The sequence below is a fragment of the Xiphophorus maculatus genome, chromosome 19 (genome assembly GCF_002775205.1).
Source record: "Xiphophorus maculatus strain JP 163 A chromosome 19, X_maculatus-5.0-male, whole genome shotgun sequence".
In the NCBI taxonomy this organism is placed as follows: domain Eukaryota; kingdom Metazoa; phylum Chordata; class Actinopteri; order Cyprinodontiformes; family Poeciliidae; genus Xiphophorus; species Xiphophorus maculatus.
This window is the reverse complement of record NC_036461.1, coordinates 24,011,865-24,029,235: the sequence shown is the minus strand read 5'-3', so window position 1 is coordinate 24,029,235 and position 17,371 is coordinate 24,011,865. Positions and strand designations below refer to the sequence as shown.

The following is a 17,371-nucleotide window of genomic DNA, read 5'->3' as shown; positions in this document are numbered from 1 at the left end:
AACTCAATTGGATTTTGTAGTTGATTCATTTTACTGCAATCGCTGTCTGCAAACTCTGAATGTTTTCGTTTTCGTTCCGCTACATCGAGGAAGTGTTGCCTTCCTGCATGCATGACATTAAGCTCCTGAAAAGAGGGTACAAATTTGTGTTAAAACTAAACTCAGTAGTTTTTAACTTAAGGATGACAGTTCAGTTTAAAGACACATGCACATTTCTTATAAGTAGGACTGTTTGTTGGAAAGCTGTTACTGAGATTTCTTTTTTTTTTTTACTCTAATTCTGCTTTGTTTTACGGAGTTGTGTATGGATTCTCCTTAGAATATGAATGTTTTATGCTGAGTATGTTTATCTTTCAAACATTTTAATTCAATGTGCATAAAAACACATTAAATGTTTTTTTTATGTGTTTAAAAAACACTTTTAAAACTTTTATTAATAAATAAACTTTACTTTAAATTAACTTTATTAATAAATAAACTTTTTATTTATTTTTGCTAAATAAATAAAAAGGAATGCCTATTGTATGTGTGTGTGTAGAAAGGGGCTCGCCCAGGGAACCATTCATGCTAGAACCGCCCCTGTCACTGAGCTGGAACTGCATGTTGGGAGGAGGAGGAGGAGGCTGGGAACTAAACAACTGCTGACGTATCCATGCACCAATGGGATGGCAGAGGATATTCGCACGTTAGACAGCTAGTTTGGAAAGGAAAAAAAGAAAAAAGACCACTGCGTCCAGGAAGTCCCAGCGATGATTGGATGCTGGATGCAGCATGGGGATCCATGAAGCTGCGGTAGCGATGCGCTTTATGGGGTCCAGCAGGGATTGCAAGGGGGACGGTGCAGCAGCATAAGGCTTCTAGTTCTCCAAGGTGTTTATTTGTGAGATTAAGCGCTACTTAGCTCTCTGTGCGTGTGTCTGTGTGTGCGCGTCGGGGTGTGCGGACGCAGGACGCTCCAAACCGCGTCAGGTGGATGCGCTGCAGCGATCCACTTCGCCCCTATGGATCGCGTCCATGGATGTCTTCAAACCTGCTTTGGACAGCAGTTTGAGTCCCAAGGCGTCACTGTCTGAAGAAGCGGAGGCGGATGTTTTTCGCTGGCCCAGCACAGCGGAGAGCGGCGGCGGCGGCGGCGGCGGCTTGGCTCAGGATGCGGAGCCCGCCGCGCCGCCGCCGCTACCGCCGCCTGGTGTCTGGACGGCCGTGTTCGACTATGAGGCCGCTGCGGACGACGAGCTCAGCCTGCGCAGGGGGGACCTGGTGGAGGTCCTGTCCAAGGACTCCCTGGTGTCGGGAGACGAGGGCTGGTGGACCGGTATGATAGCCGACCGGGTTGGCATTTTCCCGTCCAATTATGTCAGCAAAAGGAACGGAACAGAGCAGGAGGCAGGCCTGCGGGAGAGCTCGGAGCACCCCGTGCCTCCTCTGCACCGTGAGTATCCCCATTGTGCAAAGAATCTTTAGAAAAAAAATAAATAAGCAGTAAACCAATGCGCATCTAAAACACGGATCATGGGGATGGAGCGCTTCTGGCAGCATGCTGGAGGAAGCGGCACATTAAGAGTGCTGTGTCACTCCGGTTGGCCTAGAAACAGGCTGCCTAGGCATCCTCAGCTTCAGGACCATTATTCAAGTGGTGCACCGCAGCTCACCGTTATCCTACGGTATCCCCCAGAGAACATACCGAGGAGAACACGTCCTCCTTTGGGTGTAAAATTAGGTTTTAATGTACTGTGTGCGCTTGGTTTGCAATATGATACAATCGTTTTTTGCACAGGTTTTGCAATAAATAGAGGCTCCAACGGGATGCCATGACCAGGCAGTTTGCTGTTCCCTACCATGCACCAGTATTTGTAGCGCCAGTGGTCTTTTACTTGATCATGAACATGCAGGAAAGGAGACAAGGGATGGAGGATGGGGGCTGAGAAGCAATGAATGGCCTGGGGTCAAGAGAGCTGCATCAATATATGATGCACCTGCTCCTGTGCTGACTGAACTACACAGCACTCAATATTAGATTTCCTTTTAATAGGAACTATCAATTAGTTGCTATATACACACATTTTTTCATATGTACTTTATTTTTTTGAGCTCTCTGCCAGTTTTGAATACCGTCAGTCCAATCCTGTCGAAATTGTAAGTGGCCCTCATCAATAGTCGCCCTTTAAAACATTTCTGGACAAATGTACTGAGGACGCTAGTGAAGTTATGCTCTAACCACAAATCCAGCTTTACTCACTAACAGATTTACAAAACAAAAAGGTTATCAGATCTAGATAAACCTGTTTTGTTTGGGCGGACCACGCTGTCGCAGCCGGTCGTTCACACCGGTGACCCACTTCCACTCACCTGAAATATTCATCAAGGTCAGCCTCGCCACGCAGACGTTCCCTTTTCTGAAAACACGTAATGTCTCAATTTAGTCGATAAATTTACCGTAGCAATTCTGCACACATTTTGTTTGGAAATATTTTTAGTTGATATTTCCGGTTAGAAATAATGTGGATTTAACAGATAAAATAACGTCTATTCATTTAATATAAGTTTTGCGTGCCTGGTTCGTCCGCCGTGTTGAACGAAACAACAAATATAACAGCTGGCTTTGTGATAAACGTGAAATATACGTTATTTATCAAAAACTCCCTCAAAGTTAAGGAGCTTCGCTTGCTAGCAAGTTTAGCATCCCCGCTGTTGTTAAGCTAACGCTGGATAAAACTTTAATTCTTACTCCAACAAAGAAAATATACTACAAGTCGCAGTTGTAACTTCAAAGAAAGTTAAAATACTATTTAATTATTTAAGTTAAGATATGGAAAAGTAAAAATATCTCAAAGAAAAATGCCAGAATGCTAAATACCCTTTGTTTTACACAATAAAGTGGTATTGTTCTTTACAGTTCTTGCTTGATTCAGTGATCAATATACAGTTTTTTAATTGAAAAAGCACTTGAATTAAAAAAAAAATCTTTCTCATAGCATATCTGCTTTGTTCTTAATATAGTTCTTAAGCTTTTTTTCTCTAAACTTCACTTTTATTTTGGCATTTTGACTCAGTTTTGATGTTTTTTTTTTCCTTTTTTCATCTATTTGCCAACAACAGGACAAAATCAAGCAAAAAAGTGTTTTTTCCCCTCACCGTTTCCCAAAACTTGATCAAGTTGTTACTCTTGACACCATCACACTCTTGACTTTTACAAGTCAAGATCATTATTATATCAAAGTTGATATAATAACAAGCACCCATTGAATCATATTAGCCTCACTGTTCTTTGTTAAACCATCATCTTTAGTTCAATTCTAATCATATTGAGGTAGGATTTGTAACCAAAGTGGTTAAGAATTGAATTGTTTAAATTTACAAACTAATTATTCAGACAAAACTTAATACCATAAAGAAAAAAATCTATTTTAAAGTGCACATGACATTATTTCTTCCTTCTCCAACTCTAGATTCTATATTTTAGGACAGATACTTGATCTATCTGAAGCAACACAGTGACTTACAGACACAAAAAGCATTCTTCTCATAAATGACCTAGTTTGGAGCATGACAAACTTGTTTAATTGCTGCAAGTGTTGTTTCTGTCTCCGCTCCGCCACAGTCTTGGAGATCGATTTCTCGGAGTTCACCCTGGAGGAGATCATCGGGGTGGGTGGCTTCGGAAAGGTCTACCGCGCGGTGTGGCGGGGCGCCGAGGTGGCCGTGAAGGCGGCCCGACGGGACCCCGACGAGGACGTGGCGCAGACTCTGGAGAGCGTGCGTCAGGAGGCCAAGCTCTTCGCCATGCTCAGCCATCCCAACATCATGGCTCTTCTGGGGGTGTGCCTGCAGGAGCCCAACCTGTGCCTGATCATGGAGTACGCTCGCGGGGGGCCCCTGAACCGGGCCCTCGCCGGGAAGCGCATCCCCCCATGCACGCTGGTGAACTGGGCTGTGCAGATTGCACGAGGCATGCACTACCTCCATGACCAGGCCATTGTCCCCATCATACACAGAGACCTCAAGTCCAGCAACAGTAAGATTCCCTCACTTTGTGTTTTTATTACTGTCTCATTGAATAACTGCCAGAACACTGTGAAATATACCACAGTCCCGTTTGTGTTGCGCTACTACTCTTGTATTTTTCACGGTTATAGAACGGGTACGGAAATAAGCAGTTTTGAAACTCCAGTCAATTATACACTAATCTGCACTAGTACGGACTTTCTCTCTGATCTACCAGCCTTTTTTACCCCAAGAAAAATTCTCTTAATGCACCTTTAAGGTGTAAAATAAATCTATTACTGTATTATATTTTTATTATCATTACGTGGTTAGAAACTATGTGCTTCAGAAGTCAAATCAGGAGGAAAAGGAGTTTGCATGTTTACTTGTGGAGTTGTTGTAATCTTGCATTTTGCCCAATTGGATCCTGTAAGTCCCAAGCCTATTACTGAGGATTTGCCCAGCGCTCTGCCCCGGCCTCCTCATTGGTGGCTCCGACAATGTGTGAAGTGAGGCCCCCGGCTGCCATTGGCTGATTCTGTGGCGATCATCTCGGGAGCTTCACTTTCAAAGTCACTCAGACTTGATGTCACGCTGGACTTTGTGGGGAAAACCCAAACCTTCCTGAGCTTACGGAAGCAAGTGGCCAGAGGCTGACCTCTCTTTCTCTTTTGCTTCTGCCTTTGACGTTAGCCTCTAAATGCTTTCATTAGGGCAGTCTTAGCAAATGAAATATTTGTTTATTTTTCGTACCTGTGTTTTACAGTCTTCCAATGGATTCCTTCTTTCCTCAAACGTATTTTGCCTTCGTTTAAGTTGACTTTCAGTCCAACTCTTTCTTCATTTATAAACAGTTGAAACTTGATATTTTCATTCACTGTAAAAGATACCCATATTGATTTTTCTGACTGTCGGTATTAGCAGGCCTATTTCTGTTTGCTAAATGCCAAACACACACAAGCATAAGCTCCTCAAAATAGTTTGATGGAGTTTTGTCTCATTCCTCCTGACAGAACTGGTGGAATAGAGTCAGGCTGAACGTCTTGCTCACACACACCTGCCGTCCCATCCTCAGTTACATCAGATCTAAAACATGTGGAATAGAGGGCGAAATCCAACATAACCACCACCAAAATGCCATGAGAGACTGTTGATCTTCCCACTCTCCCCCAACAATGTTTCTAAACTCACATTTTTATCTTGAAATGACCATTATTTCCCCAAAATAGTCTTTGTAAATCCTGTTCATAGTTTCAGCTACATCTGCTGCATACCAACCCATCTTACCCAAAGGGCTGTGCATTACAGCGAGTTCAGACATCTGAAGCATGACTGGCCTATCTGGAATGGAGAGGGGAGTGACCACATCTGCAGTCAAGCCTTATGTAAACGGGCAGTAGTGTGTAAAATTGACCTTTTTACAGCTGTGAGTCGTGTTATGATGTTGTTTCCTCATCAAAAACATACCTGGAATAAGAAATCCTTTAATCTCCCATGGCAACCATTCAGCTGTGCAAAACTCCTGAGTGGGACCTAGCTCAAACGATAAGTCTTCCGAGCTTCTGCCTTACAGAACTCCCATCCCCCGTGACTCTCCCTCTCAGCTCCTTCAGACTAGCCTGCAGCAATTAGCAATCACCTGGTAAAACGTTGTTAAAGGGTTAATAGAGGAGCCATGTTGTGATGACTTCCTGAAGGCGGAGTTTCAGGAAGAGCAGGAGTTTTTAAAGAGACAGAGGCCCAATTTCAAAGCATTAATTTACAAAGTCAAAATTCTTTTAAGTCATATTTAACAGCATTTTTAGAATCGAAGGTTACACAGTTACTTGATTATGCTATAAAACGTCACCATGTGGCTGGAAAACACAAAACACTTTCCCTTTAACTCAGCTGCTTACCAGCCGGGTTCACTTTAGCCCCATAGTTTGGGTAGAATTTCTACGGATGCCATTTCCACGGCGTCACAGTGACGTGAGGGGAAGATGAAGAGGCGCTTGATGTGCACCGCAGCCCTTGGACACTCCCCTCCTGGGCTGGGCGGGTGCAGCCGCAGCAGATGGCCCGGGCTTTGTGGAGCTGAGAGGAGAGGCCTCAGCGTATGTGTTCAGGATTTTCCCGGGCATGTCCGGACAGGGGGGTGTTTTTCATTGCCTATTAGAGCAAAATTGGTTTGTTGTAACAGGCTATTTCAGGAGTTAAACTGTATAATTAGTGCTATGTATGAGACGTTGGGTTGTAAAAGCATGAGGGGAATACATTAGCATTGATCAAGGGGGAGTTGGTTTTCTCCTCTGGATTGCTTTTCTTGTCGTAGCTCGTAGTAGCTTTGTTTTTACTGTTTATTCTTTCTTCTTCTCTTCTCTGCTTTCATCTTTTGTATCCTTTCATTCTGACCTTCCAACAACCACACCCTGTTTTGTTCACCCCCTCTTGTTTTTTTTGTTTTTTTTATTTGCCGTTGTGGTAAATCACGGGACTCATGCTACCGCTTCATCTCAAATCCCGATGGTGATCACCTGAAACCCTCCACCCTAACCTCCCACCAACCTGCACGCAACCCCTCCTGTCCCTCCCACTACCTCCAAACTCATTTCCATTCACCCAACCCAACATCCCCACTTCCACCATTGTCGCACCCAGTCCTGATCCTCGAAAGGGTGGAGATGGAGGACCTCAGCAACAAGACTCTGAAGATAACCGACTTTGGATTGGCCCGGGAGTGGCACCACACCACCAAGATGAGCGCCGCCGGGACCTACGCCTGGATGGCTCCTGAGGTTATCCGCTCGTCCACGTTCTCCAAGGGTAGCGACGTGTGGAGGTGGGCGGAGGAAGGAGAGCCCCTGCAGAAAAAAAACAAAAAAACAAGCTGCACAGAGCTTAGAAAACGAACCCATGAAAGAAAAGAAAATCCATGAAAAATTTATTTTATATTCACATTTATGTAATGGTGTGTTAAGGCCATTGTAGATTGAAAAAAGAAGAGGAGGAGTAAATTTCCACCCAAAAAAACTCAGACATTTTCTGGAAAAAAACCCAGGAAAGTTTCCAAGATTGTATAGTCAAAGATTTTCTAGAAAAATTCTGAAATCATTAGATTAAACTTGGAAATGGGTATGTTTGAAAAGTCGCAAACTTGCTAGAAACACTACATTTTCTAGAAAAAACTTTTTGAAAATGTTCGACTTCTGAAACTCTGAAAATTTCCAAATGTCGAAACCTGTTGAGACTTTAAAATAAGAAATTTCTCCCCCTCTCAGCTCCTTCAGACTAGCCCGGAGCAATTAGCAAACACCTGGTGGAACTGCACATCTACCTGAGCTCATCATAGGAGCTACTTCTCAGTGCAACGCTGGTAAAAACAATGTTAAAGGGTTAATAGAGGAGCCATGTTGTGATGACTTCCTGAAGGTGGAATTTCACAAACAGCAGGAGATTTTAAAGAGACAGAGGCCCGATTTCATGTCTTTTTTTTAAGTCATATTTGAAATATACAGCATTTTTATAACAACTAAAGGTAAATTGATTGTGCTATAAAATGACACTATATGGCTGGATTACTGTCCCTTTAATGATCAGTAAATCTCTAAAGTTTACCTTTTGAAACAAAATCTTTGCTATTTTTCTAAAGCCCAACTGAATTGGTTTTGACTGGATTTAACAGTTTGAATACATTTTCTCATCGTGATTACTCTCTATATATTTAGAATCCCGATCAAAGTAACAATCCATCCGTTCGTTGTCTTCCATCTACCCGAGATCCGGTCGTGGGGTCGCCAGTTCCATATTTCCCGACTGATACCCTTTTGACTTTTCTATTTGTCACATAACAACATGCAAATATCCGCAGCTCTTACGATCAGCTGCAGAAGAAGAGATACTAGTGGTGCCTTTAAGAGCTAAAATATCAAAGTTGCCACAGTGTAAAAAGAATCTGGCGCATTCCTACACGATTCCTTGCTAACGTGATTTGTTTGTAAGCTCTTCTTTTATCTGTCAAAAGACACACTGCTCTGCTTCACACACTCACGCTCTCTGATCTTGACCTTTTTCCGTCTCCGCTCGGTATTTACACGAGTGGGGTGCAGAATGATCCTGTTTTTGACATTTACCAAAGTAATGTGGCTTTCTTGACAGTCCAGTCTCTTTCAGCAAGCACGCTGTTTAACATTCATGTATTCCTACGCATTGAGATCAAAATGATCAAAATCCCACATCTGAGTGATGTGGGATCATCACTCAGATGATTGCAGGGAGACTTGCAATTTTCAAGTCTCCCTGCGTTTTTCCCCTCGTGCGTTGGCAGTTATGGCGTGCTGCTGTGGGAGCTGCTGACCGGAGAAGTTCCCTTTCGAAGCATCGACGGTCTCGCCGTAGCCTACGGAGTGGCAATGAACAAACTGGCTTTGCCCATTCCCTCCACATGTCCCGAGCCTTTTGCACGTTTGATGGAGAGTAAGTAGAAAAAATAAATAAATAAATGCCATCCCACTTTATCAACTGGCGCACTTTTAGCCCCAGAAATGTACCACGAAATAACCAAACAGAATATCTAAAGTGATCTTTTTCTTCTGTCTTACAGACTGCTGGAGCCCGGATCCTCACTCTCGGCCGCTGTTCACAACTATCCTGGACCAGCTCACGGCCATCGAGGAATCAGGCTTTTTCGAAATGCCAGCAGAGTCATTTCATTCCCTGCAGGACGACTGGAAACTGGAGATCCAGGAGATGTTTGATCAGCTTAGGACCAAGGAAAAGGTGATGAGCAGAGCTAGAACCCCCCCCCCGAATGTCATTCTTTTTACCTGATTTCTTAAAGACTACAGTTAAGTGAACTTAATTTATATAGCACTTTTCATATGTCAGAAACTGGAAAAGGAAATCTAAAGATAAAACCGTTGTTAAAACTATCACCATGTTGTGACAGTACGTTAATATCTATGAAAAGATGGAGCTCCTCCACCTCTTCCCTGGGCTGCTATTGCCGTCTGAAGAAATGCACCGCTTCCATTCAAAAACAACCAGTCAGAGCCAGGAGGCACCTCTCAACGTGCTAATGACAGAGAAACGGCTTACTGACAGAGGAAAACCATTTATCCGCAGTCACTGGTGTCCATGCCTAGCCTTAGCATTCATGACAGGCTATGCAGATGGGGAGCAGTAGAACAGTAGAGCTGTATGTCATCAGCATAGAAACAATAGTACACGTAAAAAAAAAAAAGAAACGGACATGTTATTTGACCCAAGGGGAAAGTATACAACAACAACAAAAAATAGGTCCCAAAGATTGAGCCTTGTGGTGCTCCACATTTTGCACACTCGAGTCTGACATGATGTACACAACCACTGAAGATGTGATTACACGCCACTCATAGTTTATTTCTCCTCCCCTCCTCCACCAGGAGCTGCGATCGTGGGAGGAGGAGTTGACCCAAGCTGCGCTGCAGCAGAAGTGCCAAGAGGAGGCGCTGAGGAAGCGCGAGCAGGAGCTGGCGGAACGGGAGATCCACATCGTGGAGCGGGAGCTCAACATCATCATCCACCAGCTCTACCGGGAGAAGCCGCGTGTGGAGAGCAGGCAGGGCAAGTTCCGCCGCAACCGCCTTAAACTCAAAGATGGAAACAGGATCAGCCTGCCCTCAGGTACAAACAGCTGGCAAGCATCAACGTACAAAAGGAGACAAAATATGCTTGTGAGGCGCCAAAACCTTAGAAACTGGACATGAGCATAGATTTGACTTAAAGCTACCGACTGCAGCTACAATGAAATGTTTCCTTGAGAAATAGTTCACGCATTAGAAATTGTTTAACTAAACACTGTGAAATGTTCAGTGCTTTGCAAAGACATTAAGAAAGATATTGAGCCAGCCACTAACTTTAGTGTGTTTTAAGGGTGTATTCATGTGATAAGAAGCATTTTTTTGTCCAAGTCATCTTTGAGTAATAAAGAAGTTGTTAAGCAACCTACTGCAAACAACTTCGTTTAATACTTTTGCTAAAATAACTTTTGGCAAAAAATAACTTGGGCCATTATTTTAGGAAGGTGACAATATGTGATTGTATATTCATGGCATTCGTACCGCTGGAGCTTTTCGCTTTTTGTCAAATGACAAACACAAATTCCTGTTCTCTTCTTATAAAAGCCATCCAGACAGCATGATGCTGATAAACAGGATGATGTGAGTTGTTGGGATTTTTTTGTACCCAATTGTAAAAGTGAAGGTAACTTTTTAACCGTTTTAAAAAATATTTTTACATATAAAAAATATTAAAAGTGGGGGGTCCATCCCTGCTGCGTGATGCTGCCACAAACCTGGGACACCATGGAGGATGTCCCATGTATGTTCATGTATTTTAAATTCCCTTTACTGTGATGCCAATAAATAAATTCATTCTCAAGTCACTGTGCTGGCAAATAGAATCCACCTTGAAGAGGGGTGTGAATACTTTTGCAGGCTTTTGGGAATGTAGCGCTCCACAGTCCAGGGCATGACAAACTCAAGGTTCTTCCTTAGTTACTAGCACCAGAGTTCTGTTACGGGTTGCAAAAAGTTAAACTGTTTCGTCTTAGAAGGATCAAGTTTTTCTTATTTGGCTGTTTTTACTCTGTTACCTTCGGCACTGTCATGGAAGCTAAGGGGTTTCCGTTGATGTCCTTTAGATTTTCAGCACAAAATCACGGTGCAGGCGTCTCCGTCCCACGATCATCGGAGGAGTCTGCTCAGCAGCGGCTCCAGCCCTCCAACCAGCCCGCTCATGCTGCCGCGCCTTCGAGCCATCCAGCGTAAGGACAAGGCTTCTGTTTTTTTTTTAAAAAAGCAAGGAAACTGTAATTGTTAGCATGTAGGACAGCACTGATCATACGGGAGGAGATCAGGGCCACTGAAAGAAAAAGAAGAAAGAATTCTGACTTTTCTGACTTTAATGTCAGAGATTAAAGTTAGAATTTCTAGAAAAATGATGAATTCTGAGATTAAAGTTAGAATTCTGAGAAATTTTCTGAATTTTGAGATTCAAGTTAGAATTCTGATAAGAAAGTCAGAATTATGTGGGGGGGAAAAAGTCAGAATTCATACAGTATCATGCGAAATTATACAAGCTTGTCTTAACACAAATTTTTAAGTTGAACTTTTAATAATATGTGAATCAAACTTTCAATATTTTTTCAGTTACCCCCGGGGAGGGCTGCACAGAGCTGGAGAGAAAGGGCTCGAGGAAAAAAGGCCGCTCCCGTGGTTGTGGCGTTTATCGGGAGCACAGCGCAGACGCCAGGTGAGAGAACCTGAAATCAAATCCTCTTGAAGTCCGTCTAACCATTCATTTTGAATTAGTGTTTGATTTTTTATAATTTTTTATATTTTAGTCAGACAGCTTATGGTTTTCTCGTCCGTCACAGTGTGAAGCCTCCCCACGAGGGCAGCAGGCAGCGGTCCTGCAGCGCCCCAAACCTCCGCAGATCTCCCAGACACAGTCCGGCCGTGCCTGGGGTGCCCAGCCTCCTGGAGACAGGTCAGCAGGAACGTCTCAGCCGGTTTGAGTTTGCCTGAGAAATGAAGCTGTTGGCGTAACAGAGACGCATCAACCCCACACTGCTGCGGTTGGTGACCCACAAGTGTGTCTGCAGCTGCTTGACCACGAACAAGCACTTGCAAAGAAAACAAAAATCTATGAGGGGCCGTTTAGGACAAAAGCTATGTTTTGTCTCGCACACACTACTAAAGACTCATACACACACAAAATACTAAAATTGCACATGTACATTATTAAAAATACGAGTCTCTCACACAGACAAACACAAGTCTCAACCCCATATATACACCACACTTTTCAGATTTGGATGTTCACTACATTGTGTTGGTCTATCATAAAAAAATCCAATGAAAAACATTGACGCTTCTGGTTGTAAAATCTAAAAACAAAGGAACAAAAATGTATGCATATTAATGGTTTTGCTTTTAGCTTTTGATGAAGTTTTTTTTGTTGTTGTTGTTTTTTTTTAGAAAATGAAGATTGCTGCTTCACCACAGAGCCAGGCGCAGCTCCTGGCCAGTCCTACCTCTGCATTCCCTTCCAAAAAGACGCCCACACGTCTTCCTCCATCGAACACGAGGGAGATGAGTACTGCCTCAGCGGCCAGGTTCCCGGAACCCCGCCGTGCAGGAAGAGCCCCGGGGGAGGCCGGCGGTCTGAGCTGGTCCTGCTGGGCTGCGGGGCTCTGTTGGCGGCCGTCGGATTGGGCTGCAACCTGCTCACGCTGGCCCCGCCCGAGGAGGGCATCAAATCCAGATGGGACGCTTTCTTCCACAGAACCGCCGGCCAAAGGCGGAGCACGAGCTCCCCGACCCGCAGGCTGTTCCACAGGGAAAGCCCGCTCAAGACTTCGGCCCCCGCCCTGCCCGAGCGAGGTTTGCCCTCTTCGTATACTCTCCTGTCCTTATCGTCGGTGTCCGACTCCAACTCCACCCACTCACTGCTGCGTTCCGACAGCGACGAGCTGCTGATCTGCAGGCCCGCCTCGGCGGCGTCCCGGCCGCCTGCGCCGCCTCCGCTCTCGCAGCGCAGGGCGCCGGTCCGGACGCCGGTCAACTCGCTGGTCAACATTCACGTGGAGAGCTTCAAGCGGAACCCGCGGCAGTCTCTGACGCCCACACACGTCCCCTGCGTCCCGCCCTCCGCACGGTGCCTCCGCAGGACCCCGTCGGACGGAGCCATCAAGAAGAACGGCCCTTCCAGTTCACTGGAGCCGCTGCCGGAGAGGAAAGCTTTGGACAGTGCGGGTAAAGGCGTGACGTCCCGTTTTATGTTGTAGAACTCTACATTTAATAATTTCATATCCTATTAGGTTGTCTTTAAATAGAAGCCTTATGAAAATGTTTGGAATTATGCCTGCATAGGAAATAAAAATACAGCATTCCAACATACAGTACAGACCAAAAGTTTGGACACACCTTCTAATTCAATGGGTTTTCTTTATTTTCATGACTATTTATAAGGCAAGAAATCCCACTTATTAACCTGACAGGGCAGGTTGACCTATGAAGTGAAAACCATTTCAGGTGACGACCTCTTGAAGCTCATCAAGAAAATGCAGAGTGTGTGCAAAGCAGTAATCACAGCAAAAGGTTGATACTTTGAAGAAACTAGAATATAAGGGCTATTTTCAGTTGTTTTACACTTTGTTGTTTAGTGCATATTTCCACATGTGTTATTTATAGTTTTGATGCCTTCAGTGTGAATCTACAATGTCAATAGTCATGAAAATAAAGGAAACTCATTGAATTAAAAGGTGTGTCCAAACTTTTGGTCTGTACTGTATTTGTAAAGGGGCAGTATTATGTAAACGCTACGTTTTTTTAGCTTTACCTCATGGTATAAAGTTATTTCCTCGTCAAAATAAGGTAGTGTTACTTTGATTCTTTGATGCATGTTTGAGAAATCCTTTAATCTCCATGGCAACAATTCAGTGGAAAACACCTGGTAGGACCTAGCAGCGCCTGCGAGGCGCAGCTCCTCCTCAAAACTGAAGCTTCTGAGCTTCCGCCTCACAGAGCAGCCCTCCCTCACTCAGCTCCTTCAGACTAGCCGGCAGCAATTAGCAAACACCTGGTGGAACTGAGAATCAGCTGAGTTCAATAGACGAGCCGCTTCTCAGCGCAACTCTGGTAAAAACTTTGTTAAAGGGCTAATGGAGGAGCCACGTTGTGATGACTTCCTGAAGGCGGAGTTTCATTATGAGGAGGAGATTTTTAAAGAGACAGAGACCTATTTTCAAGGCTTTAAATTACAAAGTCAAGTTTCTTTTAAGTCATATTTGATATATACAACGTTTTAATAACAACTGAAGCTAACGTAGTCATTTGACTACGCTATAAAATGGTACTATGTGCCTCGAAAATACGTAACACTGCTCCTTTAAGGCAAAATTCAATAGTTTTCCACAGAGATGGATGGATGGAGGGACTAATCTCCAGTCTGGCAGCGTGTTAACAATAATCTTTTTTTTCTGGTTTAACAGCAGCAGGTGGCTTCAGGGTTTTAAGAGTAGACTCTCCTGAGGTTCCCCGGCTCCCTGACCCCAACGTGGTTTACCCCCCGACCCCCCGCCGTCGCTGCGCCCCGGAGCGCCCCAAAACCCTGGACTTCGTGGCTCGGCCTCGCCCTTCGCCGCGGCCGCGATGCGACATGTTCTGGGGGGACTCGCGCGTCAGGGCCAACGGACAAACGCTGGGCAGCGGCGAGTCGCCCGCCTACACCTCCAGCACAGAGACTCCGCCCACCGTGGAGTTCGGCAGGGACTCCGCGGTGCTGCCCACCCCCATGGAGGCCCCGACCCCCTTCTCCCCCCGCAGGAATGCAAACCTGTTGGACGAGTCGGACGAGGGACAGTTCCGGGACGGGACGGTCCCTCTGTGCAGGCCGGAGTTCAGCCTTCCCAAAGACTCTCCTTATCATCCAGGATTCTGGTCCTGACTCATGGACAGAGGTTGCTCCTCCGCTAGCTGGAGGACTGTCATCACTCTGAGTTTGAGTTAAGCTTTCCCCCCTTCTACACCACTCACACAAACCTGCGATGAAGTTTTGTTCTTGCTTGAGTTTAACTGTATTTTGATAAATATTTATCAAAATTGACATCTAAAATTTGTGAAATGTCTGGCTTCAGAGACAGCCGGAAACCCCTTCGTATCACGTTCATCAGCTTTAGGTTCTCGTTTCACAAAGCTTTGCTCTCCTGTTTCAAGCTTTGGTTTCAATTGTGCATTTACTGAAGTGCACTTTTGAAAATCATCATGAATGTAAGACAGCTTTTTATTATTATTATTATTATTATTATTATTATTATTATTATTATTATTATTATTATTATTATTATTATTATTATTGCCAGGAAGTAATTTCTAAAACCACTTGAGCTCCTCCCCTCCGTCTGTTTCCCGCTCAGGTTCTGGCGGTGGACGGATTCCCTTTTTTTGCACCGAGTACACCTTCCACACCAGTCGCTTCATGTGCCGCAGATAGGGGGCGCTGTTTGATATAAGCGCTCTTGTCTCTGCTTTAGAGCCACATTGTTGCGACTGTAAAAAGCAGAGAAAATAAGTTAATAGATTGTCTTTGTTTTTTGTTCCTTTTTTTTAAAATGGTTAAAGACATTGAGAAACAAATCTTAAAGCTGAAAGGAGAACTTTGTGCTTTATTGCTGCTGTTAAACCGTTTGGATCAGAAATGCAAAGTTTGTTTCTCCCACATGGGAAGCAGGCCCAAGAGATGTATGGAAGTATGTTTCTTATTATTTGTATATTTTTAATGAACTACTTCATTTATTGATTTGTTTGGTGTTTTATTTTATTTATTTATTTTATCCTGTATGCCTTGATTTTTGACACTTCTTAATGCTTTATCTGAATGTTTCTGGGGCTTTCGGCCTTTGCACAAAGCATCAAGTCATTTGTTTGTAAGCTGCACTTTCTTCATCGCTCATTTAGGAATCACATTTTTTTTTATGTATTTACGTTGAAAGATTTTTTTTTTTACAGTGTCTTTGCCAAGAAATGTAGCTGCCCAAACGAGCACTTATCATCACAAATCAGTTTTTCTTGTTTTCTTTTTTTAAATATAGTGTTTAAATTTGAAGAATCCCAGTTGTTTAATGGGAAGAAATTATTAGCTTTCTTCAAAAGGGATTTAAAAGAAAATCTGTTATAATTTGGGGGAAGGGTGTAGATAAATTAACCATTTTACAAATCTTAAATAAATATGGGACATTAAAAAACGGAAGCATGGGATAATGCCAATTATTTTTTATTTAATTTATTTAATACCTGCAACATAACTGTTATGAATAATTGATAAAAAGAGCTGAAACGTGTCCTAACACCCCGCAGCGTCAAGTTATTTATTTATTTTCTTCAATTTAAGTGACCTAAGTTACATATGAGGTCCTTTTGGTCTTGATACATGTGTAAAATGTAATGCCTCCCCCCTGGGCTCCCAAACCCCCCTCAGAACTGTGAAGGACATGATCATGTTCGATGTGTACCATAACCATCTGTTTGAACTGCAGGTGACGCGACGCTGAGCTCTTGGATGAAACGTGAGCACAAATAAGCTGAAAATACTGTTTACTGATATTGTTTGTTGGAGGGGAGATTCTGCTACTGAGTGACTTGTATTTGCACTGGAACACACTGACTCGAGTAAAATCGGAAGAAAAACATAAAACTGTTTGTTTACTTTCTTGTAGGGCTTTGGATGGTGTAAGGATATGCCACACCTATCGTCAGTGGCTCTCTGCCCAGAGCAGCATAGTCTAGGGGGCGGTATGACTGCACCATGAGTACATGGAGGATGAAAAACATGGAAAGTTATCCATCAGCATTGACCAAAGCAAGCTGTGTTTTGCTAATTGATATGTCTTGTTAAATATGTGTTTGCGACACCCTTTGTTGTGCAAACTTTAACCACAAACAGAGGCTAGCTAATAATGCTAAAGCTGTTTTTCACCATCTGAACACTGCTCCAAATTTGGCCACGAATTAAAATAATGTGAAATTTGGACTGTGTTTCATAATCTCTAGACTTAAACCTAGAATATCAAAACTGGTTTTCGCATTCTATATTTTCTAAATTGAACAGTAGGGGTTTCTCAATATATTCGTTTCACGGGATGAGACGATATACAATGTTCTATGCATGTGAGTGGGATGAGCATTCAGCAATATTTTGGGAGAAACCAAAAATATTCTTTGGTTATTTTCACAAATAAGGTTTAAAAAAAAATCCCAAACTCTACAATTTTTTAAATAATCTGTTATCAGTGTACAGTAACACAGTACAGGTTAGAATTGTTTACACAGAAACCCAGGCTGGTATTCAAACCTAGGACCTTCTTGCTGAAAGATAACAGTGCAGACCACCAGGTGTGATTAATTGATGTATTTTAGATTTTGAACTAGAGGTGATCATATAGAAACAAGAAGCTTTGATAAAATGGTGAAACAGCCCTTTAGCTGCAGTAGGAACTTGTAAATCAGATGCTAACTTTAGTGTCTTTGGCTGCTAGCTTCTTGTGGTATTCATATCCTCAAAGGGCTTACAAGCTGTATTGTACTGTCACTTTGTGAACTACAAAAACTGTTGCTACACAAATGATTAACAACTGATTGGAGCGGCCCGTCAGGTTTCTGAGTTAAAATTGTTTTTAAAATTGACAGGAAATTTGAAATGATCACTTAATAATTATGTGTTATTGGAGGATTAGAAGATTAATATCTGAACACCGACTATAAAGTCTTAAAAATGCAAACATTAAAGAAAAAACTTAAATAAATAAGCAATGGTAAGCCTGGTGGGGGTACAAGTAAAGCCTGGTGGCCCACCAGGCTTATAATAC

At 43.3% G+C, this 17,371-nt stretch overlaps 1 protein-coding gene across 3 annotated transcripts; it reads left to right on the top strand.

The window, feature by feature from the left end:
- The first annotated feature begins 417 nt into the window (after positions 1-417).
- map3k9 (mitogen-activated protein kinase kinase kinase 9) lies at positions 418-16,195 on the top strand. 3 transcript variants are annotated; one of them, XM_023353265.1, is made up of 11 exons: positions 418-1,432; positions 3,602-4,015; positions 6,625-6,805; positions 8,291-8,439; positions 8,567-8,742; positions 9,387-9,627; positions 10,646-10,768; positions 11,154-11,256; positions 11,381-11,493; positions 11,985-12,761; positions 14,003-16,195. In XM_023353265.1, the coding sequence occupies exons 1-11, from the start codon at positions 1,015-1,017 to the stop codon at positions 14,452-14,454; spliced, it is 3,147 nt and encodes a 1,048-aa protein (XP_023209033.1). In that variant the 5' UTR covers positions 418-1,014; the 3' UTR covers positions 14,455-16,195. The 3 variants fall into 3 exon arrangements, with proteins under 3 accessions (XP_023209033.1, XP_005799315.2, XP_023209034.1); XM_005799258.3 differs by having other exon boundaries at positions 419-1,432; positions 14,000-16,195; XM_023353266.1 differs by having other exon boundaries at positions 422-1,432; positions 9,387-9,567; positions 14,000-16,195.
- Positions 16,196-17,371: the final 1,176 nt, after the last annotated feature.

Excerpts from the sequence above, each read along its gene's own strand:
- map3k9 (XM_005799258.3), top strand. The coding sequence starts at position 1,015 with ATGGATGTCTTCAAACCTGCTTTGGACAGCAGTTTGAGTCCCAAGGCG. Across the intron at positions 1,433-3,601 it reads CCCCGTGCCTCCTCTGCACC|TCTTGGAGATCGATTTCTCG; the intron begins GTGAGTATCCCC and ends GCTCCGCCACAG. Across the intron at positions 10,769-11,153 it reads GCGCCTTCGAGCCATCCAGC|TTACCCCCGGGGAGGGCTGC; the intron begins GTAAGGACAAGG and ends ATATTTTTTCAG.